This window comes from Ahaetulla prasina, chromosome 2, assembly GCF_028640845.1.
Source record: "Ahaetulla prasina isolate Xishuangbanna chromosome 2, ASM2864084v1, whole genome shotgun sequence".
Classification (NCBI taxonomy): Eukaryota; Metazoa; Chordata; class Lepidosauria; order Squamata; family Colubridae; genus Ahaetulla; species Ahaetulla prasina.
This window is the reverse complement of record NC_080540.1, coordinates 195,642,145-195,669,738: the sequence shown is the minus strand read 5'-3', so window position 1 is coordinate 195,669,738 and position 27,594 is coordinate 195,642,145. Positions and strand designations below refer to the sequence as shown.

Here is a 27,594-nt window from a genome sequence, read left to right as displayed (position 1 = left end):
ATCATTTGACGGCCGTCTCCAGGAGGGCCTTCCACCAGGTTCGCCTGGTTCGCGAGTTGGGCCCCTTCCTTGATCGGGATGCCTTATGCACGGTCACTCACGCGCTCGTTACCTCTCGCTTGGATTATTGTAATGCTCTCTACATGGGGCTCCCCTTGAAGTGCGTCCGGAGGCTTCAGTTAGTCCAGAACGCAGCCGCGCGGGTGATAGAGGGAGCTGCACGCAGCTCCCATGTAACACCTCTCCTGCGCAGGCTGCACTGGCTACCTGTGGCCTCTCGGGTGCACTTTAAGGTGTTAGTCACGACCTTTAAGGCGCTCCATGGCTTAGGACCTGGGTACTTACGGGACCGCCTGCTGCTACCACATGCCTCCCACCGACCCGTACGCTCTCACAGAGAGGGACTCCTCAGGGTGCCGTCCGCCAAACAATGTCGGCTGGCGGCCCCCAGGGGACGGGCCTTCTCTGTGGGGGCTCCCACACTCTGGAACGAACTCCCCCCGGGCTTACGCCAGATATCTGACCTTCGGACATTCCGTCGCGAACTGAAAACATATCTCTTTATTCGCGCGGGGCTGGCTTGAATGGAATTTTAAACTCAAATTTTTAGCAATTTTAATGGGGTTTTTGGTTTTATGGTAAATTTCTTAAATTTTCCAGGCTCATTTAATAAGTTTTTAATTGATATTTTAACCTTGTATATTGTTCTTTGTTGGTTTTATTCTGCCTGTACACCGCCCTGAGTCCTTCGGGAGAAGGGCGGTATAAAAATCAAATAAATAAATAAATAAATAATAAATAAATTTATGATTACATGGAAATTGTATGAACCCTAATTCTGTTTTCATTTCAATTTAATGAATAAAATGTAATATAATCCCAAATTTATTTTTAGCTTTAGCTTTCGTGCATAGCCACTGGAATGCCATTCAAAGGATTAGTGCAGGTCTCAACCTAAAACATATTGTGGTTTCCAGATATTTATGCTCAGCACTTCTACAACTTAGTGCTCTTTAAGGCTACAGTTGTGGGTCTGACAACAAATTTCGATAGTGTCAGTTGGAGAATGTCTAATAAACTGTCTAAAAGTGTTTCTGTAGCTCTAGTCCAAAAATATCCAAGCCATAAATATTCAAGCCTAACCCAAACTAGTGCTCAGGAGGAAGGCTTAAGAAAAAGGAAGTATCCTATAATTGAGACAGTGACGTGCATGGTCTATCACTTACATCTTGACATAAAGGGAGAAGTGGCATAATTTCTTAGGGCTTAACAGTTGCTTAACAAGAGTGAGAGTGCATAAATCTAAAGGGGATGAAAAATGTTCAGACAGTCACTTATCGTCTGCTGAAGAATTATATTGGAGCATTTTCTCATCTCTGCAGAATCCTCCTGATAAGTAAAATTTCCATTTCTTCTGTTTTTTTCTTTTCTAAAATTCAAATGTTTTTATACATTCCATCAAATAACAGACTGCTAACTTAGAAACCCAGTAATATTACATAATCCGAAAACGCTTCAAGATAAGGGTTAAACTTGTTTCAGAGATCTGTTTTGTTTTGGGGCTGAATTTCAACTCAGAAATGCTTGATGCTTCCACTTTAGCTCAAGCCATGGACTAGAATGTTAGAAACTAAGAACTACTTTTTTAAAAAAAATAAAAGTAAAATTCTCGTCCAAAAAACAGATGTAATGAATAATAAAATTACATACACACTGCTGAAAAATTTGAGCCTGAAGAATTTGTTTTGAGTCTCAGAAGTGAATGGATCTTTGGTCTTTCCACATAAAATCCACTCCTACTTGTTCATGGCCAGCCTTGAGTGGTATGTGGAAGTAAATAGGTTGGGGCAATTTCCTAGCCCTGTAGACAGTTTCTGGGGTTTTTTGGCACAGGATAGGCTCTTCTAATAAAGGTATTGCATAAGATTGGTGATTATTGGTGAATCCTAGATTAGGAAGGCAGTGACATACCAGAAAGAGACAATGTCACAACATTTCCACTCTGTTGCCGAGAAAACTACATAGATTCAGACTTCCTCAAAGAGCTGAGTTTGAGCAAGGATATCTTTTCCTTTTATAGTAATTTTAAAATAAAAATCAACTAGATTATCTTTTTCCCTGAGAAGAACTTGGTGGTAGAAGCTTTCTTCCATCTGCTTTTATACTTCTTTTCTGGCTAAGCCGGAAAGAAGATGCTCAGATCCTGTCATTCAACATGTTAGGGTCTATATAATACATTAAACCAGTGCCCGTTTTAACTAGAATTTGCCACACACAGAGCAATAAAGCAGACATTCCATTAATCCCAAATCCGAATAAGAACATGATGTGATTAATTAGCTCTGCAATTCTGGATTTTTTTAATAACATAGATTGCCCATATATTGTAAAAGAGATGCTGTCTCTTTAATATTATGGTCTCTAATCCAGTAATGAATTGAGACTTTCTAAAGGATTGTCTGGATGTGTTGTATTTTACATATGTGGAGACTTCAACATTGGCAAAGCCTATTTCAGAGGAAATAATGAATTAATCTCTCTTTTTCTTGCATGATCTTACAATGACACTTTGAGAGGTATACAAAAAGAATAAAAGAAACCTTTAATAAAGCAGTCAGCCAGCAATAAAACCACCCACTCTAAAACAATGTACAAAAAACGGGGGTGGGTGGGGGAATGAATTTATTTATTTGTCATTCAATTTGTCATGTCTATTGATTGATAAATTGTAACTCTGGAAAATTATCCTGCTAATGGGGATTCATTGAATTGTTACTGAACTCTTTCAGATTAACCAGAATGAATTGGCAGCAAGTAGCTCCTGGAGTCATCCTTTTACTAGTCAAGCTCACAGGGACATCTCTATTTTTTGTTTTTTGTGAGTATTGGGCAAATTCTAAGTCTTTTTTTTTTTTAATAATCATGTCATTGTCTCTTTTCTCATTTCTTTCTGTCTTGTGTATACTGTAAGGGCTTTGGGATTTTGAAATATGGATATATACTACTCTGTGTGTGTCTGTATGTATATGTGTATATATAAGTATATGAATATATGAAAAAGTAAAGCCATAATGTACAGTACATACATTATCTCTTCCGTTATCTTTATTTTTTATGCTTTATTGATTTTATTGTAGTATCTTTGATTGTCATGAGAGTTGGGTAGCATATAAGGTTAATTAAATTATTATTGAAATGTTTTGAGTTTCCATGTTTTACTATGCCTCAATACGTAAAGATATAAATAACCCTTATTGTTTGCAGCTGTTACTGTTTTTGGTTTTTTAAAGAAGTGTTTTATATGCGACTGTCATTCCACAGAGTGCTTTTTTATAGTATACTTTATTATCCTGTTGAAAACAAGAGGCTGATTAACAGATAGACTGATACGGAGAGACAGAATTTTCTCTAGAGAAAAGTTGAGATTTAAACTAAGGGGTTGACTCTTATCTTTCCTTTGAACCTGGTTCAGCTCCCTCAGCTGACAGTGAATAACAATGAATAACAATGACAAAACAATTGCTTTTACTTCCTATTTTATTTTAGCAGAAGTATTGAGGAATTTTTATTATTTAAAAATATTCTTCTTTTTAGTTCCACAGATCTTTCCCAAGGGGAACATCACTTCTATCTCTGCAAAAAATTCTTCAGGTAACTCTACATAAAAATCCAGAGATTTCTGAGAATATAACTGGATGGGGGATAAGTGTATTTTGATTTCTGTTGAGAAAAAACCGCATTATGTGGCATTCAGTGGGGAAAACTCTTGAATGTTGAAACTCCCTTTTCTCAATCAAAGAAGAGGAGTTTTCAACATAAAAGAATTTCCCTCACTGAATAGGAGGAGATTAAGTAGAATTAAGTAAACTTCATTCAGGTATCTCCAACATTTTGCAGCACTAAGTAATCTGTATTGGTAACTAGAGGCAAAGTTCTTTCTCAGCTGCTTATGCAGTAGTGGAAACAGTTGCAAGTCGATGAGTAATAAGTTGGTTCAAAAGAAGTTTGACATGTACTGTTCTTCAGCTGATAGGTTTAGATGACCAGCCATACAGCATGAATTCCAGGAACTCTTTCCGTTTGATTGCCCATGACTTCCAGATGCTCTCACACATCTGGGCCTCTGGTGGCTCAGGCTGTTAAGACAGTCTGTTATTAACAGCAGCTGCTTGCAATTACTGCAGGTTCTAGTCCCACCAGGCCCAAGATTGACTCAGTCTTTATAAGACAGGTAAAATGAGGACCCAGATTGTTGGGGGCAATAAGTTGACTTTGTAAGTTATAAGTTTGACTATTGCTAACATAGTGTACAAAGTTGACTTTGTAAGTTATAAGTTTGACTATTGCTAACATAGTGTAAGCCGCCCTGAGTCTTCGGAGACGGGTGGGATAGAAATGCAAATAAAAAAAAATCATCTTCAACCAACAGATGGATGGTACTCTTCTTGTATCACTTAATGCATGGAGGAAGTATCAAGATTCTACAATCAGCAGGTCCGGACCCTTATGTCCATCCCATTCATTTGATCCAATTGAGGTGCAGTGTGTGCTTATTTGCCTCACTGTGCACTAAGGGGATTGGCTGAGAAATGAGAGATGCCTGTTATGAAAAGTCTCATCTCTTCCTATGATGCAGGCTAAGGAACATGTAGATGCTACTTCATGCTAAGATGCTAAATGTGACTTTACATAGCAGATGAAGGGAATGTTTTGTTGTTGTTTTTTTATTTTTTTTATTTACATTTATATCCCGCCCTTCTCCGAAGACTCAGGGCGGTTTACAGTGTATAAGGCAATAGTCTCATTCTATTTGTATATTTACAAAGTCAACTTATTGCCCCCCCAACAATCTGGGTCCTCATTTTACCTACCTTATAAAGGATGGAAGGCTGAGTCAACCTTGGGCCGGGCTTGAACCTGCAGTAATTGCAGGCTATTGTGTTCTAATAACAGGCTCCTTACAGCCTGAGCTATTCCGGCCTTGAACTCTTTATAGAGAGCATAGGGCTGTATTAAAAACCTTAGCCGTGACTCCATGATCACAGGGAGTGGGCCTAAATATGAAGTGCAACCCATTATGTGTCATAGATAATCTTCTGCTGTATTGTTCATAAACTGCGTCGACAGCATATAGAGGGGAATAATTGGTTCTTATAAAGCCAGGAAGCCCAGCTGCCTAGTGATAACACCAAATAGACAGCCACAAAACCCAATTCTGGCACAGGATTGTGGGTGATTGCGTCCTGGGAAAAGCTTTTGCCTAGGAATTTGAAAATCAAAGAGTCACTTGATTGGTGGGCCTTTGGAGTTGTGATGATGACATCATTCATTCCTTCTGCTGATTTCATGGAAACTTGAGGGTGCTTTTAAAAATAAAAAAACCTCTCTCAAAATGCTAGAAATGTAACAAACAATTTGGATACATATGAGGTGGTAATGCTGAAAACCTCAACAATACTGGAAATTAATTCATTGCAGAATGGAATACTGAAATTTCAACCTAAGGTACTTTTAAATTAAACTTTACCAAATCATATATTCTTTCAAAATGTACTGAATTATAAATGATAACAGTTGCAAGTTTGTTTGCTTTTTGTTGGAAAAGACCTCTGATCCCCTATGTGGAAGAATAATTAGTTAAATTGTGGGTATGGGTTTCAATGCCAAAAATAACTTCATAACTAAAAATAGATTACTTGAAAACCGTTTCTGGATTGCAATTCTATACATGCAATCATGTCACATTCCAAATTTGGGTTCCTGTGTGTATAATTTAATATATAACCTACATGTTATTTACATTATTTTAATGTATCATATACAGGTTTTCTGTTTCCTCTTACTGATTTCAGTTGTGCCAATCAAATAATTTTACCATTCAACAGAGTATGTTTTGACTAGAAATTGGATTTGAAATGTCTTAATATACTCTAAGCGGTTAATGGTGTATTACAGTACATTAGCCTTATGATATTTTAGATTTGTCAGTTAGTTAAGATCTGATAGCTGCCTATATTACGTTGCTTACATTGTTTCCCCCCCTCCTTTTCTTTTGCTTCTTTTTTCTTGGTATCGTAATGATAATACAAAAGAAATTAAAAAAATAAATATGTAAAAATCTCTTTGCTGGTTGATGTGCTGAACATAGGTGTGTGTGCTTTCTCTTCATGTCCTTGTATACTGTTGCTATAGTCCATGGTTTATTTTTTTGCAAAAGTATGCTTGAACTTGTTGCATTTTCCTGTTTGTTGCAGTCGTTTTCTTTTAGTGCCAAAAGAAGACTAGTTTTGCTGAGGAAGGTTGCATATATTGTATGATTTAGGATTGCTTTTTTAAATTTTGGGCACCACTGAATATTGATGATGTGAATTCAATTTACATTTAGGATGTAAATGATGGATGCCATTTTTTTGTTTCCTAGTGTGGTCCCCTTCTCCTGAGCAGACCTCTTCCCTCTCTCCCTTGTATCCTACTACAGGTAGAAAGTTAAATTATTATTTTCCTCTCCATATCTGATAGTTGGTTGGGTATGGTTGGAAGGGGAGTGGGGAAAGGGATAACTCTGCTAGTGAAACTTTGAATATCAAGGTAGAGGAAAATAGCTCATGTTTATGATTGTCGACCAGGTTTGACAAAATAAATTGAGAAATTTCTTTTATAATAGAGTGGAGAAGACAATTAACTGAAATCATCTTATGTGAGATATTTTAAATCCCAAATCATTTGTTTTCCCCTCACATTTTTATTAAATTATCATATCTGTATCCCAAGATAAAAAGTTCCCTCATGGCAATAAATACATGAAACTTAATATTAGCTACATTTTATTACTACTTAATGTCTTTCAGTGGTTTTTTTCATACTGGCTCAGATATGTCTGTGGAGTTTCTCAATCATCCAGGTCATGGTTGTTCCAATGTTGCTTTTCAAAATGCAACCCGACTTGTTTTTTTTTTCTTTTTTCTTGAAAGCGTTTAGCTTCTCATACAAGAAACTTGTTCCATTCTGATGAAGTGAAGAAGCTTCTTGGATGAGAAGCAAACTGTTTTCAGGGGAAAAAAAAACCAAAGTCCAGTTGCCTTTTGAAAAGCATATTTCGGAGACTGATCCAGATAGGATTGCCATGCAATATATGGGCTCCAAAAGATCTGGGGAAGAGAGAGAGAGAGAGGGGGGGTGTCATCTACCAGTATATATGGTCATCTACCGGTATATGAATTATTATTCAGTTACTCATTCATTTCCAAGTCATTATGTCCAACATTTTCTGCCAGCCATTGGTCAGCTAAGTTCTTGTACTCTCTGGTTTGTGTCATCAGTGATAGGATTTAGCCACCTTGTCTTCTGACAACAATTGTCTTCTACTTTTTTTCTACATTACATGTTTGTTTATTTATTTGTCAAGAATGTATTAGGTAATAAGTATAAACATAGATTGGATACATAAAATAGATACAAACAGAGGAAACATTAGGACAGGGAGGGTAGGCACGCTGGTGCTCTTATTCATGCCCCTTATAGACTTCTTAGCAATGGGGTGAGGTCAACAATAGACAGTCTTAGGTTAAAATTTTGGGGGTTTTGGGATGAAACCACAGAGTCAGGTAGTGTATTCCAGGCATTGACCACTCTGCTGCTGAAGTCATATTTTCTGCAGCCAAGTTTGGAGTGGTTTACTTTAAGTTTGTATTTATTGTGTGCTCGTGTATTGTTGTGGTTGAAGCTGAAGTAGTCATTGACATTGTAGCAGATAATTTTATGCGCTACACTTAGGTCATACTGAAGGCGGCATAGTTCTAAGTTTTCTAAGCCCAGAATTTCAAGTCTGGAGGCATAAGATATTTTGTTGTGAGCAGAGGAGTGGAGGACTCTTTTTGTGAAATATTTCTGGACATGTTTAATTGTATTAATGTCCGATATGTAGTGTGGGTTCCAGACAGATGAGCTGTATTTGAGAATTGGTCTAGCAAATGTTTTGTATGCTCTGGTTAGTAGTGTGATATTACCGGAGAAGAAGCTACGCAAGATTAGGTTTACAACTCTTAATGCCTTTTTGGCGATGTTATTACAGTGAGCTTTGGCACTTAGATCATTAGATATAAGTACTCCAAGGTCATTGACAGAGTGAGGGTCATTTACAAGGTCGTGTCCACTCAGCTTGTATTTTGTGTTCTGGTTCTTTTTGCCAATGTGTAAGAAAGAGCATTTGTTGGTTGAGATTTGGAGTTGTCAATTGTTTGACCATTCTGACACAAAGTCAAGGTCTTTTTGAAGGGTAGCAGTAATGTCTGTGGTGTTAAATATTTTTACATCATTGGCGAAGAGAACATGGTTGCTTATAATATGATCGCAAAGGTCATTTATGTATAGTATGAAAAATGTTGATCCTAGAATGCTGCCTTGGTGGACACCACTATTAACAGGTGCAGGATTTGATAAGGCGCTCCCTATTTTGACCACTTGTTTTCTGTTTGACAGGAATGCAGCTATCCAATTATGGTATCCAATCAGAGATGGTTTTAGTCTACATAGTGCCTTTTCAACATTATCTTCTGTGAAATCTATTTGTGTTAGATCGTTGTAGTTATTTGTGGTACGACTAGGGATTGTTGGGCATGAGCCATTGCTGTTTACAAAGACTGAGCCGAAGAATGTGTTAAAGAGGTTTGCTTTAACTGCTTTCTTTACCGTTAGGTCCTTTTAGGGGTGGGATGGATCTTGAGTCTTTAAGTTTGTTATTTACAAAATTATAGAAGGTGCGGCTGGATTTCGTGTGCAAAATATTTTATTTTAACAAAATCTTTAAGTTTAGCTTCATTATTAGCATTTCTAATGAGCTGTCTCATTGAAATATGGTAGCTCATACCTAAGAGGAAAGATTATTTCTCCAAGATATGTAGTAGAACGTCTTGCATTATTGATTTCATATAGGAGTTGTCTACAGAGGGAACCTGGCAAACATCTGAGGAAGCAAAGTTTAGAAGCTTTCAAATCAGGGTTGTACAGTTCTCATCTCTTTATGCAAAAATTACTATGTCTGTAATACTTTCACCTTACAAGAAAACAGACCTTGAGCAGATCTTTAAATAACATAAGTCATGACGTTTTGTTTTCAAGTATACAAAAGATTTATAAAATTACCTGTAACTTTGATTCCCATGGAATTTCCTGCAAGGAATATGATCCTCTAATTAGGCAAATGGTGAACAGCCAATTGTTCTGAAAACGAATACATTGTTGATATTCATTAATGCATACTCAAGGTTGTAGTGTTCCTTACAATATTATAGTAAACTAAAGAAAAGGAAAAAGCTGTTTTAGTTACAGTACAGTTATGGCTGTGTTAAATATTTTTAATTGCAACTTTGGCTCTGAGATTATGTCCCAAAATGTAGGTGTCTGAATTCAGACTAAGCCAACTGCACTCAAGCCACAGTGTGACAAATCTGCACAAAAACATTGTATTCTGGAAATTCTATTGACCTGTTTGGGGCAAGTGACATTACAGCAGAAACTAAATGTGAACACTTTGACAGTTCTGGATTCCAGATATTTCAGTCAACAGTGGAGTCCTGAACGAGCCTCTTGTGCTACAAAAATCTGGATAGCCACTAATTAACAAGAAAAAAGATGCAGAAAACTTTTTTCTGTTATCTTGTGATCATGTGGATTTTGGTGCCTAAGTTCTGGTTACATTAGCTCTACCTGAAGTTAAAGCAACCTCTTGCCCTGCGGGATACATATTTTAATTGAAAGAAACTTCCAATGGATATAGTTCTTGTCCCTTTTTGCATTCACTGTATATCATGCTGGAGGAAAGGAAGAATCAGATCAAGAAGCAGGAAGTAGCGGGGAAGCTACTGAATAATGGAGAACCAGATTGGGAATTCAGCAATTAGATCAGCATCTTCGTCCAATGTGCAACAGAAAAACAGACTCAGAGTCACTATAAAAAAGACCTTCTCAAGGAATAGTAATGTGCCTTGTACATAAGACAAAAATGCTTGTATTGGTACCAGGAAATAACAATCAAATTCCAATGATAAAATTTGGATGGGATGAAAATTGTTCTACTTAGACTTTATATGTTTTATCTTTCTGGAACTCCTGAAGCTGCAACTATTATTATCACTTTCAAAATCATTTATTCCTTGCATCTTTTGCTGTAGTGAGAATTCCTTTGAAGCAACCAAGGTGGGAACGATTCAGAGGGCATGATTACTTGTTTTCTGAAGAGAAAGCTATGTGGCTGATCAGCCAATTTGATTGCAAATTGATTTGGAAATCAGACCTTGTGATCATCAGTGACACAAAAGAACTGGTAAGCTGATGGTCACCTGGAGGAAACCAACTTCATCCTTGAAGGGTTTATGCTTTTATACCCCTTTAACCTGGGAAAAGAATCGTGTCAGGATCTTTAGACCATCTAGTGAATGAGTGAGGCAATCACAATTCTCTGACAAAACAGATATAACTTTAGGATTCCAGAGGAAGCTCATTTATCGTAATTCGAATATGGATTGTAGGATATATATATATATATGTATGTATGTATGTATGTATGTATGTATGTATATGTATATGTATATGTATATGTATATGTATATGTATATGTATAGGTATAGGTATAGGTATATGTATGTATGTATGTATATATACCTTGTGCCACCAGACTTGAAATCCTGGGTTTAGAAGATTTAGAACACCGCCTGGTAAGGCCTGTTATTAAGAACACAAAGCCTGCAATTACTGCAGGTTCGAGCCCGGCCCAAGGTTGACTCAGCCTTCCATCCTTTATAAGGTAGGTAAAATGAGGACCCAGATTGTTGGGGGGGCAATAAGTTGACTTTGTAAAATATATACAAATAGAATGAGACTATTGCCCTATACATTGTAAGCCGCCCTGAGTCTTCGGAGAAGGGCGGGGTATAAATGTAAACAAAAAAAAAATATATATATATATTGTGTGACAAAAACAAATAAATAAAATAAAAAATAAAATAAAAATGTCCAGGTTAATGTGTGAAGCAGACCTTATCTTACATTTTGGATAGATTAACCATGAGTCAAAAAAATCAAGAGTTAGCAAGGGCTTGAAAGAAATATAAACTTTGCTGTGAGGGCTGTGGATGAGAGGAATGAGAGCAAGTGTATCCTGAGGAATGCATGATATACGTCATTGGGTTCTCTAGCAGACATAGTTTTTACTTGTAAGGAAACTCTAGTTTTGAAGGGTACTGTTTTATGTTTGGTTGGTAATGTTGAATTGGAGAGTGAATGTCACACAATGTTAACCACTCAAGGTGCACTTTAAAATAGAGGAGGATGAAGTATGAACATACTATTCTAGATGCAAGGGAAACAACTATGGATTATAGCTTTCTGTGTTAAGCAGGAACTTCTTAGCATCTGTAAATATAGCTGGTATGTTTAAATTACTTTTAAAATGTCCTCATAATCTGGAAGGGACTCAGGCATTCTTCTATTTTGCAGTGAACTCTGCAAGGAGAAAAGCTTGCAAATTGATTAGCATAAGTAACATCAGCAATATTTCAGCTTCCCATATCAAAGGGTCATCTTCAAAATAATCTTGAAGTGAATCTGAATACCAAAACAAAGCTGTCTGCTTTGGAGTTTGGTTCAGTCTTCTACTTTTTCTTTCTTCCTTTTTAAATCTTTTCCAAAGCAAAACTTGTTTTAGGGTCCAAACCGAAGAAGACCATATGAGAAACTTCAGAACTATTTTGGAATAGGGCTGCAGGACTCTATATTTGCTTCCAGTCAAAATTTGCCTTTATTGGGTGACCCAAATCACAGTGTATCTGGAAATGACATGTTTTTTCTGTTTCTGTATCTGTCTGTCTGTCTGTCTCTCCCTCTGTGTGTATGTGTGTGAGTGAGTGTGTTTGTGTGTGTTGGGTACAGCCAATAGAAGCACCATCACCAGTAGAGGACAAGGCTTCTCCAATCTACCATTCCAATGTCTCGTTACCATTTGTCTATTGGGTGGCTGCTGCGGAACAAGTTTGTAGAATTATCTGAATCTCCACAAATTTAAAGCAAAAGCCATCTGCACTAAGAAAGCAGCCTGTGATTTACCAGATAGGTACACATGTCTGGCACATTGAAAACAGCATGATTTTTGAAACATGATTTATCTTTGTTCCCCACCTACCACCCTTAGTTAACAGTATACAGAACAGATTCTTTCATATGGCACTTGAGAAGCTAGAGATGAAAGTGAACAAGATTCCTGTAGCTTTATGCAGTAATTATGGGACTTTGGCAGATGCATCTTCTATCATTTGGATCTGGTAATTTACTCAATTTATATCCTTCATTAGGATGAAAAACATAGTGAATTCACACCTCTCTTTGAGACAACTTCAGGCTGCTTGTGATTTTCATAGTCCCTGATAAGAATCTTTGATTTTCCATATTTACTTTATTTTTCTCACCAGGAATTCATTATTAACAAAACAGCAATGGCTAATTATTTCATTGGACTCACCTATTCAGAATCAACAAAAAAATGGGAGTGGATTGATCACAAAGAGCACAACGTGAACCTGTATGTTTCATTTCCCCCCCTTCTCTATTTTAGGGAGGGATCTATTTTCCCCATATGCAATAATTTGATATGTTCTGCTTCCTTTCATAGATGTGCAACTTCCTTTTTAAATCTACGTGAAAATATTGCGAGTAGCTACTTATAAATGTATTTTCTCAAAGGTTTATATATTTACTTTTTTCCTTTCTTTAATACAGACTATCTATAGCTCATAGAATATTTACTGGTCGAATCCAATACTTTCCGTGTCTCCAGTTCCTAACACATTTCTTAACACATTACTATTTTTTAAAGGTCTACATTTAGTTTGCACACTATTATGAGAATTTGGAACTATAATTGTGTTCATTCACAATTCTGAAGGAGAACTGGCATACAACTGTGTATGCAAAACATGAATGAAGTACTGCTGCAGCAGTTGTTCACTTTCTATGGGACTTTTGTTAAAATATATCTATTAAGCTCTTTGATTATTTTTTTTACTATTTTATGCTTTTCAGTGCGCTGATCCAACATATTTATATTTAAAATTAGGATTTGTCTCTAGCCAATTTTCAGCATCAGTTTTAGATGGGTGTTTAATTCTGGAACTCTTAATACATCCATAAAGTTGAGGAGGAGGATTATTAAATGAATGCTGACTTACATATTTGTGTTGATTCTATCACTAACTGTTGTATCTTATGATTTATGATGAATTCATTTTTAAAATGATTATGATCATGATTTATCACTTATAGCTTACACATGAAGTAGTATGAGGAGGCTCTGATTCAATTCTTCGAGAGCTAAGCAACATCTATTTGCCCAGAGACAACTTGTGGAGTGTCTACTTCATTCTTTGCTTTATTTTTTTGTGCAGAGGAGAACAATTCATTTTCATTATAAAGGGGCATTATCACTTGGTGAACTTTTGAGGCAGCCAAATCCAGTTGTTATTTAATTAACATTATTGGCCCAGAATGAATTAAAATGTTGATCAGTGTAGTTTCAGATGAGTTGAAGTTCTACAGGAACTTTTCTCCTTTTGATCCTATAATTGCTTGTCAATTCATTTAATTTCAAATAATTTCTTACTGTACTTCTGGTAAAAAATCAAGAACTCAAGAATTCAGTTTGTCTTAGCTCTGACAGGCTGAAGGAGCTTATTCTGCATTCTGGATACAATATTTTAATTCATTAGAATTAATTCCCAATTTAATTTATAATCAGACCTTTATTTGCTTTTTTCTTTAATAAACCAGAACAAAAGAAAAAATTAGAAATAGTGAAAAAAAAGCAAAAAAGATGATAGCACAAAAACGATCTTTTATTAAGGTTAGATTTCTATTCAGAAAATTTTTGCCATTTTAAATCTGCCCTTTATAAAAGTTAATCTCTAATGTTGGTTTCTTCATGTATATCCTATTTTTGCGAGTGAAACGTACCTATTTTAGCTTATTTCTTCCTCTCCATGTTCCTCTGAATGGTACAGGTAACCATATAAATATCCTAGTTTTTTAATGATAGAATTATAGGGAAGAAATATTTGAAGTGTCCTAAATTAATTATTAACTACTTTTTTAAAATTTATCTGGTTTTTTTGAGCTAAGTAACTCTTAATCTGGTTATAAAATCCTTGATAACCTCTTTCCACTATTGCAGTGGTTCTCAACCTGTGGGTCGCGACCCCATTGGGGGTCGAATGACGATTTGCCAGGGGTCGCCTAAGACCATTGGAAATATGGGAAGTATACTTGCGAGTCGAAGAATCGTGAATTTGGCTTCAGGCGCGATGAATTAAAAAAGAGAGAAATCTTTGCTCTGATGTCTCCCTCTCAAGCCAGCTGCAATCACTCCCAATCGCTAGTCTAATCTGGCTTCAGGCACGATAAACTTAATAGGGGAGGAGTCTCCGCTTTAATGCCTCTGTCAAGCAGTTCAGATCGCTAGCCAATACGGCTTCAGGTGCGATAAATGAAAAAAAAAACAGTTTGCCGCTTTTTCCCCTTCTGCGGCTGCCTTTTTTAGGAGATTGCTGCCTAAAAAAAAATAATTTTACGGTTATGGTTGCCACATCGTGGGGAATTGTATTAAAGGGGTCGCAGCACTATAAAGGTTGAGAATCACTGCACTATTGTTTCCTGAAACATATAAACTAACTAACTTGAATTGTAACATTAATATTTTTTATTTTGAGTCGGATACATGCTTTACATTGCTAGATTTGTTGAACCAAATTCAGATTTTTAAAAATTGTTCTGTTGTTTACAGCTTTCCAATTAAAGCAACAGTGGACAAAGACTGTGCTGCTATCGGGGCAGATGTGAGTCCAGTATCGTGTTATGATGAATACAATTGGATTTGTGAGAAGACCTATAGTTAATTGATTGAAAGAAACCTCTGCAGGGCTGCCTAGGAGTGAAGATTGAGTAAACAGCAAACCTTGTTGATTAATAAAATAATTATATCCTTTCATGATCTTACTTCTTCATTTACTATAAGTTACTATATTTGCTACTGAATCAAGATCATCATGGCATTTTATATTTTAAGGGGGGGGGGAATGGAAATACTTCCCAAGCTGTAAGGATTTTGCATCAACGCCTTTCTACTTATATAGAAATCTTTGTACAATTGTGTGAATAGAGAATTATGAAGAGGCAACATACTAATCAGTAGAAATCTAGCAGGTAATCTGAAAAAAGATACAAAACTCATATATGACTATCTTGTCCCTTTTTCTTTCCCAATAGCAGAATGAGATCTTGAGGGACCAAATCAGGCTCATGTTAACATATTTGTCTAATTGTCCCTTTGGTGGCTGTTTCAGGATCCCTCAAAGAGCAGGTACTTTTTCCTATTCCTGAAAACACTGCAAGATGGCTGTGAACTGTCATAGGATATGTCTGTCATACTAAACTGTGACTTCTTTAATTATGGTCTCCTGAGTCAAAAGCCAAGATTTACAAAATTATATTTTGTTTAGCCAAACACATGAATCAAACAAAATGTTTTTTCCCTAAAGGGAAGGAAATTGTGTTCTTGGTAAATAGATACTGTGGTTTCATTGCCACATCAAATTCAGGAACTAATTCTGCTGTGAAGTCACTCATTGCCATTTCAGAGCAGTAAACAGTTCTCAACTAGTTGTAAAGAATGTACTTTTGAGGACATGGAAGTGGTTATTTAATTTACAAATGCACGCACAGGAAATAATGTGGGAATATCTACTTTAGGCAATCCAGTAGCTATCTGCATCTGTTCTCAAAGACAGTTGCTGCACTTGAAGAAAACATCAATAAATCTTCAGTAGTCCAAACTATCCATTATAACTATACTCAAAGGCATTACAAATGTAATATTTCTTTGTTAATCCTAATTACTGACATATAGCAAGTCCTCATACTAGTCTCTATTGGGAAAGGTCATTCCCATTAGTTTTAAACGGCATTGTAAAATATCACATCAGTTTTTGTGTAACCTTTATTGCTTCCTTGTGTCATAACAAAAAAGTGGAACTTTATTCAAGCCTGCTAAATAATGTGCATGCCGTTCCCATGATGCAATAGATCTTATACTGTGATTAAGGTATCTCTGTTATATTGCTTCCTATATATGGTTTTCTCTGATAAAGAGATCTATTTTGCATTATCCAACCAAAACACCTCAATTGTTTTTCTTATTTTACAAAGAAATCCTTTTTGTTAGGACGGACCAACAAATTAATGTTTTCCCCCAATCTTCCAACTTCTTCCATTTGGGAATCCTCCACTTTATTTCTATCCTTTGGAAGGGAAGTCACCAGGTTAATAATGTAGCTAAATTAATCAATGAGAATTTCCATACAGGATCTTTCCTGCAATTCAGAACCTGCTGCTGCAGACTTCCCCAGTCTCGTGATACCATATGGGATGGAAACGTCAATTTTCTTCTGGCTTTGGATGGCAACTACCACTGGGTCAGTTAACAAACTGAATCCGTCAAGTGTTTCTCCAAATGATGAAATTCACTTTGTCACCTCTTTCATTGTTAGTGGAAATAAATTATAAAGACACATAAAGGCCCTTTTCCACAGGTCCAATACAAGGAGACCAAAATAGTTCATCTAATATGCATCAGCTTATTCTAGGAGGGGGAAGGTAACCTTTAAAAGACCAAATAGGAAACAAATTATTTTTGTATACTGAAAACATGTAAAGTGTAATCATAAAAGGCAAAGGCATATATGAGAAATGGACTCATTGTTTTATGCAAGTTTATGAGCACAGTAACCATTCTACTGCTGTCTTTATTTCTGCTGTGAGGCAAAAGCAACCATAGTTTCTTTTTATGTGTTGGTTTGGTGTGGAAAGCCCTAATTTTGTGTTGTTTTATGTGAACCAGCACCCAACTGGTTGACATAAAGCAGCACAACATACACAACGCGGGATGTTAGCAGGTCATACAAACAAATTATCTTTAAAATGTTAAATTGTTAACCTTCTATAGAAGTCAGGAGAATGCTTTTGAATGAAAAGAGCTTGAAATGAATGTATGTACATATTTTCCTCTAAGTATAGCAGAGTATAGTACAATAGTTCAGTTTTCCAATGTCTAACAGTCATTGGCATTTATTTTGCTGATTTGAAATAACAGCCACAGTTCCTCTGGAAAACCTTTATTTTTAAAACAGTAATATAATACAGGTTGATATAGAAAATAATAGAATTCTTTATTGGCTAAGTGTGATTGGACACACAAGGAATTTGTCTTCGGTGCATAAGCTCTCATTGTACATAAAAGTTATAAATCATGATCATAGCATCATTAAAATACATTCATCATAAATCATAAGATACAACACTTAGTGATAGAATCAACATAAATCGTACTAGGAAACTAAATAAAACAATATAAATCATAAATATACAAACAACAAAGTTATAGTCATAAGTAGAAAAGGAGATAAGCAATAGGAAAGATGAGAAGAATAATATTAATACAGTCTTACTAAATAGTTTGAAAGTGTTGTGGGAATTAGCTGCTTAGCAGAATGATGGCATGGTGGTGGTGGTGGAAACTATATTCATTCAAGAAGGAATTAGATCTAAGGGTAGAATTCCACGTAACCTGAAATACGTTGAAAAGGAGTGCTCACCCCAAATTTTTAAATTGCATTATGGTAGATTCACTTTCCTATCAGGGCCAACGTTTATGAACAGAGGATAGAATTCCGATTCTATCTTGCTATGAATTTCCATTGCCCAAAGAGTTTTTATACCTTCTCCACACAAATGAAGCGGTTCAATTCAGAGCAAGATCTCGAGACGGTGGAATTTAATCCAATTGCAGCACAGTCGTTTGTTTTATCTTGAACATTAAATCTATGTAGAGAAATTGAAAAAAGGCAGAACTTTATTTACAGGAAATGGAACACAGCAGTAATCATGCAGAATGTCAGAAACTTTTATATGGGAGCTGAAGAATAAGAAATAAATAAACACGGAAATGAAAAACTGGCAAGATTTCATAGAAATTCTTTATCACAGAAGTTTAAAATGTAGACAATAAAAAGATACACACAATCCATCAAGATAACTAGGTTTTGTGAATATGCTTGCTGGCCTGACCCATCTTAGAGGCAGAGGATATATTTTTCAGCTCACACAATTCAATCATGCAACCCACCAGGAGTCATGTGATCAATATTATCCTTATTGGGACTTTTCAGATTCAGATAGCCAGAGGTTATTATAGAGAGTTCAAACCTCTGCTGGGAATTGCACTCATAGATTTTTGCACTTACATATACTGGACATTAGTAGTTGCAAAAAGAGATACTCAAAACATCATCAGAATAGTCTATATATGTCACCTTCCAATGATGGGTGAATTAATGCCTGAGTATTTGCCATAAATCTAGGTAACCTAAAGTCTTTTTTTAAAGCCTAGTATGTTTTTTGTGTGGGTTTCTTCTCCATTTAGGTTGCTTTTCCAATAGACCAGCACATCCCATGGACTGATTATTCTATCACACTTTCTTATACCTGAACATCTATCAATTCAAGGATCGACTTATCTACAGGTGGGCTTATCTCTAAGTATATACAATAATAATTTTTTCCACCACAATCCAGAATAGATCAATATTACTAGCCACAGGAAAGGAGAGCTGACTTCCCTTTCATTCTTTGTTAGGAGCAGACAACCTTTGAGTGAACCTGGGGCCTCACTTCTTTAAATGCCAAAAGCTGCAGTGGACAGAGTAATGGCCACAAACAAGATCAGGATCAGGAGTTTTGGAATTTTAAATGTTTTTCTTGAAGGCCAGCCATGGTATACATCCATGTTTGCTGCCAGATGCAGTCAGCTGTTCAAAGGTGCCCTACTCCTACTCCGTGTAAACAATAATGATTAGAAGTCTAATAAAACTTACATGCCGGGGTCAAACTTTGTGTTGTCAATCCACTTCCACTCTCCATTGGAATTTCTCCGTCTCAGGCCAACGAAGTAATCTGCATTTTGTGTTCTGCTGTTCAGGAATGCCTGGATAGGATACACAGGAACAAAATGTTATGAAATACAATGGCACCAAATTCCGTTATGGACCTGCAAAGTGACACCCTGTGTAAACCTACATTATTTGTATCAGTTGCATTCAAATTGCATCAACATAAACCATGCATACCTTATGCATTAACAGATAGTCCTCGACTTACAACATTAATTGGGCCCCCAATTATGACTGTAAGTCGTGATGGTCACTATTTGGGTTATCACATGATCTTGCCCGATTTTGTGACCTTCTTGGCAGTCGTTATTAGGAGAATGTGGCAATTGTAAAGCAAATGGCATAGTTTCTAAGTGAACTCTATAGCAGGGGTCTCCAACCTTGGTCCCTTTAAGACTTGTGGACTTCAAGTCCCAGAGTTCCTCAGCCAGCAAAGCTTTAAGCTTCAAGAACAGGGGTCTCCAACCTTGGTCCCTTTAAGACTTGTGGACTTCAACTCCCAGAGTCCCTCAGCCAGCAAAGCTTTAAGCTTCAAGAACAGGGGTCTCCAACCTTGGTCCCTTTAAGACTTGTGGACTTCAACTCCCAGAGTCCCTCAGCCAGCAAAGCTTTAAGCTTCAAGAACAGGGGTCTCCATCCTTGGTCCTTTAAGACTTGTGGACTTCAACTCCCAGAGTCCCTCAGCCAGCAAAGCTGGCTGAGGAACTCTGGGAGTTGAAGTCCACAAGTCTTAAAGGGACCAAGGTTGGAGACCCCTGCTCTATTGTTATTAAGCAACTCCACCTCTGACTATGGGGCATTTTTTTGACATAAACTAGAAGAAAATGCTGGTTTCTGGCAAAATCATTGTAAATCACAGTCATGTGACTGCTTTAAACGGCCATAAATATGGGCTGGTTATTGACTGCTTAAAATGTGGTCATGTGACTGTGGGGGAGGGCGGAGAAGCCTTTGGAACTGGATTGTCAGTATCCTTTTCAGTATCAAGTTTATCTCCGTCTGTACAAAAGCTTCTATTTCAGATGAATACAAAGCATTCCTTGTAGGTTCTAATACAGTATCAATTCTAAGCTCGATGGAATCGGGCCAGTCAAAGGCATATTCTTTAAGGAAAGAAAATCAAAAGAGAATTGAAAGCATTTTAATTTCAAGATTTCTCCCTCACACGCAGTATTTGGGAAAGTCATTTCCTCACAGTAGCTGAAGAGAAACGGGCTTCCAAATTTGTCCTGTTCTACTTTTAGATTGTTTTAACACTGGTTATGCCGCTGCTTTTCTTCAACTCATGAGGGAAAAAAATAGTAATTAAAGAAACAACAACCCACCAACACTTCGAAAAGATTTTGCTCGTTACTTTCTTCTAGATCTAAACCTTGTAACTTCTGTGGTTATTTTTCAGAGGCAAAAATACCATCTTACCTGAGGGACTAGTTGCCATGGTCTCTAATATCTAGAACGGTTTTTAAAACTAATTTCATAATAGTTGGGGTAGCTATACAATTGCTTAATATCTGGAATGTTGCCGGATCTAAATCTACCCCAAATATGTATGTGTGTTTTTAAATTACTGTTTTTCTTTTCCTGAACTACTTTCTTTTCACTGGGCTTTCTTCTTTAAAATAGGTTCAGTGATGCACCCTTTCATTGTTTTTCTGTCATCTGAGGTAATTTTTTCTCAGGTGACTGGAAAAATGATGGAGCAATGCACCGTTGGAATTTAAAAAGTGAAAAAAATAGGTGCAGGTAGTCTTTGACTTCCAACAGTTCATTCGTGATGGTTTAACGTTACAACATCACTAAAGAAAGTGATTTATCACCATTTTTCACACTTAAAACCATCTCACACATCTCCGTGGTCACACAATCAAATTCAGACGCTTGGCAACTGATTCACATTTATGACGGTTGCAGTGTCCTGAAGTCATGTGATCACATTTTGCAACCTTCTGACAAGCAAAGTCAATGGGGAAGCCAGATTCACTTAACAGCCATGTTACTAACTTACCAACTGCAGTGATTCACTTAACAATGGTGGCAAGAAGTCATAAAATGGGCAAAACTCACTTAACAAATGCTCCACTTAGCAGCAGAATTTTGGGCTCAATTTATGGTCATAAGTTGAGGACTACCTATAGTTCAGGGAAATAAATGAATAAATAGGGCCTCTGGTGGCTCAACAGACTAATGCAGTCTGTTATTAACACAGCTGCTTGCAATTACTGCAAGTTCAAATCCCACCAGGCCCAAGGTTGACTCAGCCTTCCATCCTTTATAAGGTAGGTAAAATGAGGACCCAGATTGTTGGGGGAGATAAGTTGACTTTGTATATAATATACAAATGGATGAAGACTATTGCTTAACACAGTGTAAGCTGCCCTGAGTCTTCGGAGAAGGGCGGGATATAAATGCAAATTTTAAAAAAAATATTTTTAAAAAATGCTTCAGACCTGAATTGAATATTTTGCTAGCTGTTGCCAAAGTAGCTCTGTCTGGCTAGATTTCCTTAAACTGAACTAGTGTCAAACAGGCATGAGCAAAAGGAGGGCTTAAAGAAGGTTGCAACTATGCCCTAATTTCCATTTAAAGGTAAATTGTTTGATGGGGAGGGCGACAGTTACATATTATTTTATGGAAGTGTAATGAGTTTTAAATGTTTGTCCCAAAATACTTGCTATTTTTTTTTAAGCTATCCATTCTATCTACTCACCAGTTCTGCTTTGCTGCTGATAATGGCAAGATGAGAATTTAACGAGACACATTCTTTTTGGCTTTCATCCCATGTTTTTAGCAGCGTAGAAAAGTAATAGCACTTTCCTTCATACAGAGTCCACCTTAAGGGGCAGCCTAAAGAAAATGTGGAAATGGCTTCAGTGCACAGCAGGGAGGAGAATTCACATTGCAAACTCACTGGTGGCATTCATATTGCAAACTCACTGGTTTTTCCTGGTGAGGTGATTTTGGGGACTTCTAAGAAGATCTGTGAAACTGAATACAAATGACTCTTAATATAAACAGGCATTTAAAAAGCTATCAAGGTCATTCACAAAAAAATGCTCACTAAATTCAAGCCCACTTACTCCCTCCCAGCTATATTATCCTTCTCATATAGAAGGTGACTCTTTGCAGTTGAGAATTTATTATTATTATTATTATTATTATTATTTATTGAATTTTTATACCGCCCTTCTCCCGAAGGACTCAGGGCGGTGTACAGCCGGAGATAAAATACAAAATATGTACTTTCCTTTCACGATTTATAAAAACTTCCTATGCTAGTTAAAACACTGATGGAAATGATGTGTAACATGTTTTAATAGAGCAAGGGTGTCAAACTCGTGGCCTGCGGGCTGAATGTGTCATGCACTGGCCACGCGCATGCCCAGTTTAGCGAAGGGGGAAAAAGTCACACTAAATCACATGACGGCGTGATGACACGAGTTTGACACCCCTGTAATAGTGCACTGAAGTTTGAATATGATCTGTCTCTATCTCTGCCTCTGCCTCTGTCTGTCTGTCTCTCTCGTTCTCTGTATGAGAGAGAATAGCAATAATAACAATGGCAATATATTTTGCATATGAAATTTTGGTCAGTGCTACATTGGTCAAAAGAACTGCTATGGTTGAAAATGGACACATCACAAGAATGGCATGACATGCAAAGGAAGCATTATTAACCATTATTTTCCAAAATTAGAAGATCGATAATAAATATAATCAATATAATACATACAATATGATACATACAATATTGAAAGAACAGAAAACTGCCTGTTAGCTTAATAGTCAAAGTCGGCACTAGTGTAACCACGAGTTTCCAATGCATATTAGTCTTTAGTTTAGATGCAAAACACCAAGATATTTTCCTTTTGCATTCAGACTGAAATCCTCAGTTATGAATCAGGCTTTGCTTGAATCTGAAATATAAAGTGAGCTATGTCAAATTAAATGAGGTATAGTACTTGTTACTACACGGTCAAGCAAATATTAGGAAGTTAGTAAATGGAAATCAATAAGTAAACTGATAATGACTGCACAGAGAATATGAATTTTACAATTTATGAACTTCCTTTTTCACTTATTTTATTTCAAGTTTATTGTTTCTCTATACAGTTGATGAACAGAAATTTACAAGACTTAGGGTTCTTTCTCACAACAATAACATGCATTTCTCCAGGTTTTTGACTCAGCGAAACAACATACCTGTTTAAATTCTACCTCAGCAACAAGGTCAACAATGGGGTAGAGAGTGTGGGATAAGCATAGGCAAATCCCTGGGAAGGAGGCTTGCCCAAGGAACCTGATTTCTGAAATGTAGCAGTGTACTTGATCCCAAGACTACAGATGTGGTTGCAGGCATAGAGGACAAATGGGGGCCAAGGGGGAAGGAACTTTATTTTTCATTTCTTCTTTTCTGTATTTTCACTCACAAAGGAATCTGTCAGATGTTCAAAACTGAAAAAACTTATAGCTCTACAGCATTAGACCCTCTTTCTTTCATTTCTCTTCAAAATGAAAATGTCTGCTGCCTTCCCCCCCTTCCCCTACAGCATGCTCTTCTTCCATTATGTGTGTTTGTGTCAGATGTGGGTATGGAGGAAAGTGAGCTTCTTGTACCAACCAACTGGCCTTAGACCAGCCCAGCATGGAGAAAGACAGGCTTCTTGACAAGCAGCTCCAACCAAAATTGTAATATTGGAGACTCCATCATCCTGACCTGGACATATTGCTCTGCCAAGGTGCAGAATATGCTACCACTTGGGAAGGCCACGGCTAGTAGGTAATGTCCTTTCAAGCTCTTGTTCTTGAAAGGTCAGTGCACTTTTTCTTCCTGCCATCACCTCTCTGGATTAGATTCCCCTTTCAAGCGTAGAAGCCACAATTGCCAGATGTAGAGTTTAGTATTATTTTTTTTTTGCTCTTCAGTGCAAAGCCTTGAGCATAATACACAGGCAGAGGGTAGAGGATATCACGCAGAAAGGAGGTATTCTTTGAGAGAATCCCACAGGTTTCTGCATGTAGATCCCCACAGTGGTGGAATTCAAATAATTTAACAACCAGTTCTCTGCCCTAATGACCAGCTGGGTAGACGTGGCTCAATGGTCATGTGACTGGGTGGGCATGGCCAACTCAATGTCACTCACGTCGATGGGCGCTTTGCCTTAGCTGTTACAATGTAATAAGTATTAACCGGAGAGGCAGTTTCTGTAAACAGGGCAATAAAGATTAGGCTTGGAACAACACCAGAATGTTTTCTTCCTGCCTTCTTTACAGGATTAGCCCTGTACAGTGGAAAAAAACAAAATGAGATTTCTTCCAACAACCGGTTTTCCCGAATAGGTGCAAATTGGTTGAATCCCACCACTGGATCCCCAGTCCTATGACTGCCTCTTTCATCTCAAAATCCCTCTTGGCAGTTCCTCCCCCTCCCCCACCAACCTTCTGCCTCATTTCATTGTTTTCTTTTCCAATGATGTGGTTGTGTGTTAAGCAATAACACATCCCCCATTCTTCCTGTCTTGCTCAACTGTAGCTGGTTGTTACAGGAAGCTTGCTTCCTCTCTTCCTATACCTTAGCCAGATTTGCTGAGCAATAGAATTGTGTTTTTTGACATACCTACATCCAATCACAGACCAGAAGGAACAGGAAAGCTGGGGAAGAAATGACAAAAATGAAGTAAGGAGAGAAGACAGACTGAGATGGGGTTTGCTAATAGACCAAAGTCATTGGCAGTGTCTTCTTTTGTCCAAAGACCAACTGCCCAGAGGTGGGTTTCAGCAGGTTCTGACCAGTTCTGGAGAACTGGTAGCAGAAATTTTGAGGAGTTTGGAGAACTGGTAAATACCACCTCTGACTGTCCCTGCCCCATCTATTCTCTGCCTCCCAAGTCCCAGCTGATCAGGAGGAAATGGGATTTTGCAATATCCTTCCCCTGGAGTGGGGAGGGAATGGAGATTTTACAGTATCCTTCCCCTGCCATACCCACCAAGCCACACCCACAGAACCAGTAGTAAAATTTTTTGAAACCCACCACTACAACTGCCCCAGCAAACCAAACCAAACCAAACCAAACCAAACCAAACCAAACCAAACCAAACCAAACCAAACCAAACCAAACCAAACCAAACCCATGCACATCCTTATACATGAGTCCAGTTTCTATGGCAGCCTGTGCTCAAACTCCAGGCAATTGAAGGGAAAGGGGCATGTCCATAGTAGCCTCAAATGCCAGTAGAATTGAGGACATTCCACTCTCTATTCATGTCTCAGCATCTCATCAAGCAAGCATAGTAGCTCAAGCCCATGACCAAAGTTTTATCAGGAAAAGAAGAGGAAAAACACAGCTTTAAAATTGGAACAGTTAAATAGGAATTTAAACTGTCTCAACTGTGTGATAGCTTAAATTGGTATATCACAAGGTGCTGTCCTTCAAAACCATGCTGTTGTGGGGCATGGGGGGTTAAGATTTAAGATTCTATAGGAGTCAAGCAAAAGGAGCGTAATTAATTCCTTATGTATCTGGTCCAGTGAAAATCATTAGTTACAGCTATTTCAGACATCATGGGATCTACTGGCCATGTTAATGATGAGGAACCAGCCCCAATTAGAAGGGCAGACAAGAAGAGGAAAGGGGACAATTCTAAATTAACACCACAAACATAAAGAACTAAGTTTTGAAACCTTGTACTTGGAGGGGCAAATTCATCCATTTTACTTCCTATTACATTCAAAGCCATTATGTCATGTGCTGGAATTTGTTATCAAATTATGAATATAATCCAACCAAATTCTCCCTCATTCCATTCTGAATGGAAGATTTAAATGTCCATGTCAATTCAATTGAACATGAATCCCAGAGAAGTCTCTGGAATCTGAGTCATGATTAATTGTTATAAAGTTAAACTGATCTGAAACAACCAGGAGAGGTTGTTAGAGAAAAAGAAGCAAAATAAGCTTACTTGAGAGCAAATGAGATGCTGCTTCTCTTTTCTTCGACAGTAGAATTCTTTCTCTTTCTGCCTAAGACAACTTCATTGTGCCATTTGTCTTCTTAGCTCTTAAGGGAGTCTTATTTTCTTTCCTTCCTCGTTTGCTTCACTTGGACCATATTTCACTTCTTCATTTCTTAAATATAGCTGTGGAAATTTTCTCAGCTGCCTATTCGGCTGCCTTTCTTAAGATATGCTATTGCACTTTCTCCTTTTAAAAGCTGGCATGTGCGGGTATCTACATGCCTATGACAGCAGTATTTAGAATATAATTGGAAGAGTGTGTTTTGTTCTCCTCCTCCCATTTTAACCTCACAACAACCCTGTGAGGCGATTTGGGCTCAGAGCTAAAAAATGACCCAAGTGAACTTTATGGATATTTGGAAATCTGAACTTGGTCCTGGTTAGCTTTTCTAACATCAGAGTTTATTTAACTTCGTTCTAAATGTTAGAAAGATATTGATTATCCCTTTAAGATACATGGCTGAAACAGGGAGGAATTGCTGAGCCATCCCAAGAAAAGATGCCGATGTGTTAAAAGAAGTGCAGAGTTGGTCCTCTTTTACATACGCTGAATCACCTTTTTGGAATCAAATCTGAACACTCTACACCTCTAATGAATTCACCTTGAATGAATCCCTCAGACTTCGAATATTGAAGGTAGAATGATTCTTCTTGTTTTTTTGTTGTTTTCATTTCTTATGGTTTTTCTTTGTGCTGCAGCAATTCTTCATTTCATTTCGATTGTTGTTGTTGTTGTTAGTTGCGAAGTCGTGTCCGACTATGGTCAGACAAATTACCCATATGGGTAGAAGATCTCTACATATTTAAATGTTACATTTTTAAACTTTAAGTTTACTACTGATTAATGAAGTACTGATTTACTACTTGTAGATCTGGATCAGCTATATATCCCCCTCCAAAAAGAGTCAGGTCTGGCCTGGGGGTTGTTTGGGGTTGTTCATATTGGCAAGAAATTCAGAAGAATAAAATTGGAAATCATTAAAGTAAGGAAGATTCTTCAAGGCTAAATTTCCAGCATAAGAAGACATCGACTAAGTCAGAAGGAACGTCTTGGACAAACCATGAGCAGATTTGACTTGGTAAAAATAGTCAGGACAAAATAGAGTGGATGTAATGAAAATATAGCATATTGATGTGCTGACAAAAGAAAATGTATCATTCAGGAGGTAATGCAGCAACTCCCCTCCCCCAATTTGGGTGGACTGATGGTGATCTCAATAAAGAAGCAATTGAGAAACATTTATATTTATTAAATACCTGCATGTCTGCATGCTCATATAGGTATAGCTCAATCTTCAGGCATAAATTGAGGTGAGGGACATCAGAGGGACTGATAGCTTTAATGGTGAACCCACAACCTCAACAGGAAAGTATTTTTTTCAGAGGAGCACAGGCCCAGCCTGCCCCCATGTGATTTGGAAGGAAACTTGCGAGTACACTAAAGAAGACAGAAACATTTGCAACTATCAGATAAAAATGTATGTTTGATTGTCATAATCGGATATCTGCTTTTTTTTAATAAAGAAAAACTCAATCAGTT

At 37.3% G+C, this 27,594-nt stretch overlaps 2 protein-coding genes and 1 long non-coding RNA gene across 5 annotated transcripts in view; 2 read left to right on the top strand and 1 right to left on the bottom strand.

Moving 5' to 3' along the window:
* The first annotated feature begins 1,246 nt into the window (after positions 1–1,246).
* LOC131193264 (C-type lectin domain family 5 member A-like) lies at positions 1,247–15,026 on the top strand. The gene is made up of 7 exons (XM_058173265.1): positions 1,247–1,396; positions 2,790–2,878; positions 3,595–3,651; positions 6,422–6,478; positions 10,170–10,321; positions 12,462–12,571; positions 14,825–15,026. The coding sequence occupies exons 2-7, from the start codon at positions 2,800–2,802 to the stop codon at positions 14,934–14,936; spliced, it is 567 nt and encodes a 188-aa protein (XP_058029248.1). The 5' UTR covers positions 1,247–1,396; positions 2,790–2,799; the 3' UTR covers positions 14,937–15,026.
* A 2,176-nt stretch (positions 15,027–17,202) lies between these two features.
* LOC131193194 (C-type lectin domain family 5 member A-like) lies at positions 17,203–26,213 on the bottom strand. Of its 3 annotated transcripts, none has more exons than XM_058173139.1 (7): positions 26,001–26,213; positions 24,662–24,692; positions 22,788–22,957; positions 21,978–22,028; positions 21,751–21,887; positions 18,969–19,078; positions 17,203–17,916 (listed from the first exon to the last, which is right to left on the bottom strand). In XM_058173139.1, the coding sequence occupies exons 3-7, from the start codon at positions 22,864–22,866 to the stop codon at positions 17,808–17,810; spliced, it is 486 nt and encodes a 161-aa protein (XP_058029122.1). In that variant the 5' UTR covers positions 22,867–22,957; positions 24,662–24,692; positions 26,001–26,213; the 3' UTR covers positions 17,203–17,807. The 3 variants fall into 3 exon arrangements, with proteins under 3 accessions (XP_058029122.1, XP_058029120.1, XP_058029121.1); XM_058173137.1 differs by having other exon boundaries at positions 24,658–24,692; positions 26,001–26,212; XM_058173138.1 differs by lacking the exon at positions 24,662–24,692 and having other exon boundaries at positions 26,001–26,212.
* Positions 26,214–26,402: 189 nt separating this feature from the next.
* LOC131193195 (uncharacterized) overlaps positions 26,403–27,594 on the top strand; it is a 37,683-nt gene continuing 36,491 nt past the window's right edge. The window contains exon 1 of the long non-coding RNA XR_009153864.1: positions 26,403–26,690. This is a non-coding gene — a long non-coding RNA (uncharacterized LOC131193195). The remainder of the gene's footprint in view (positions 26,691–27,594) is intronic.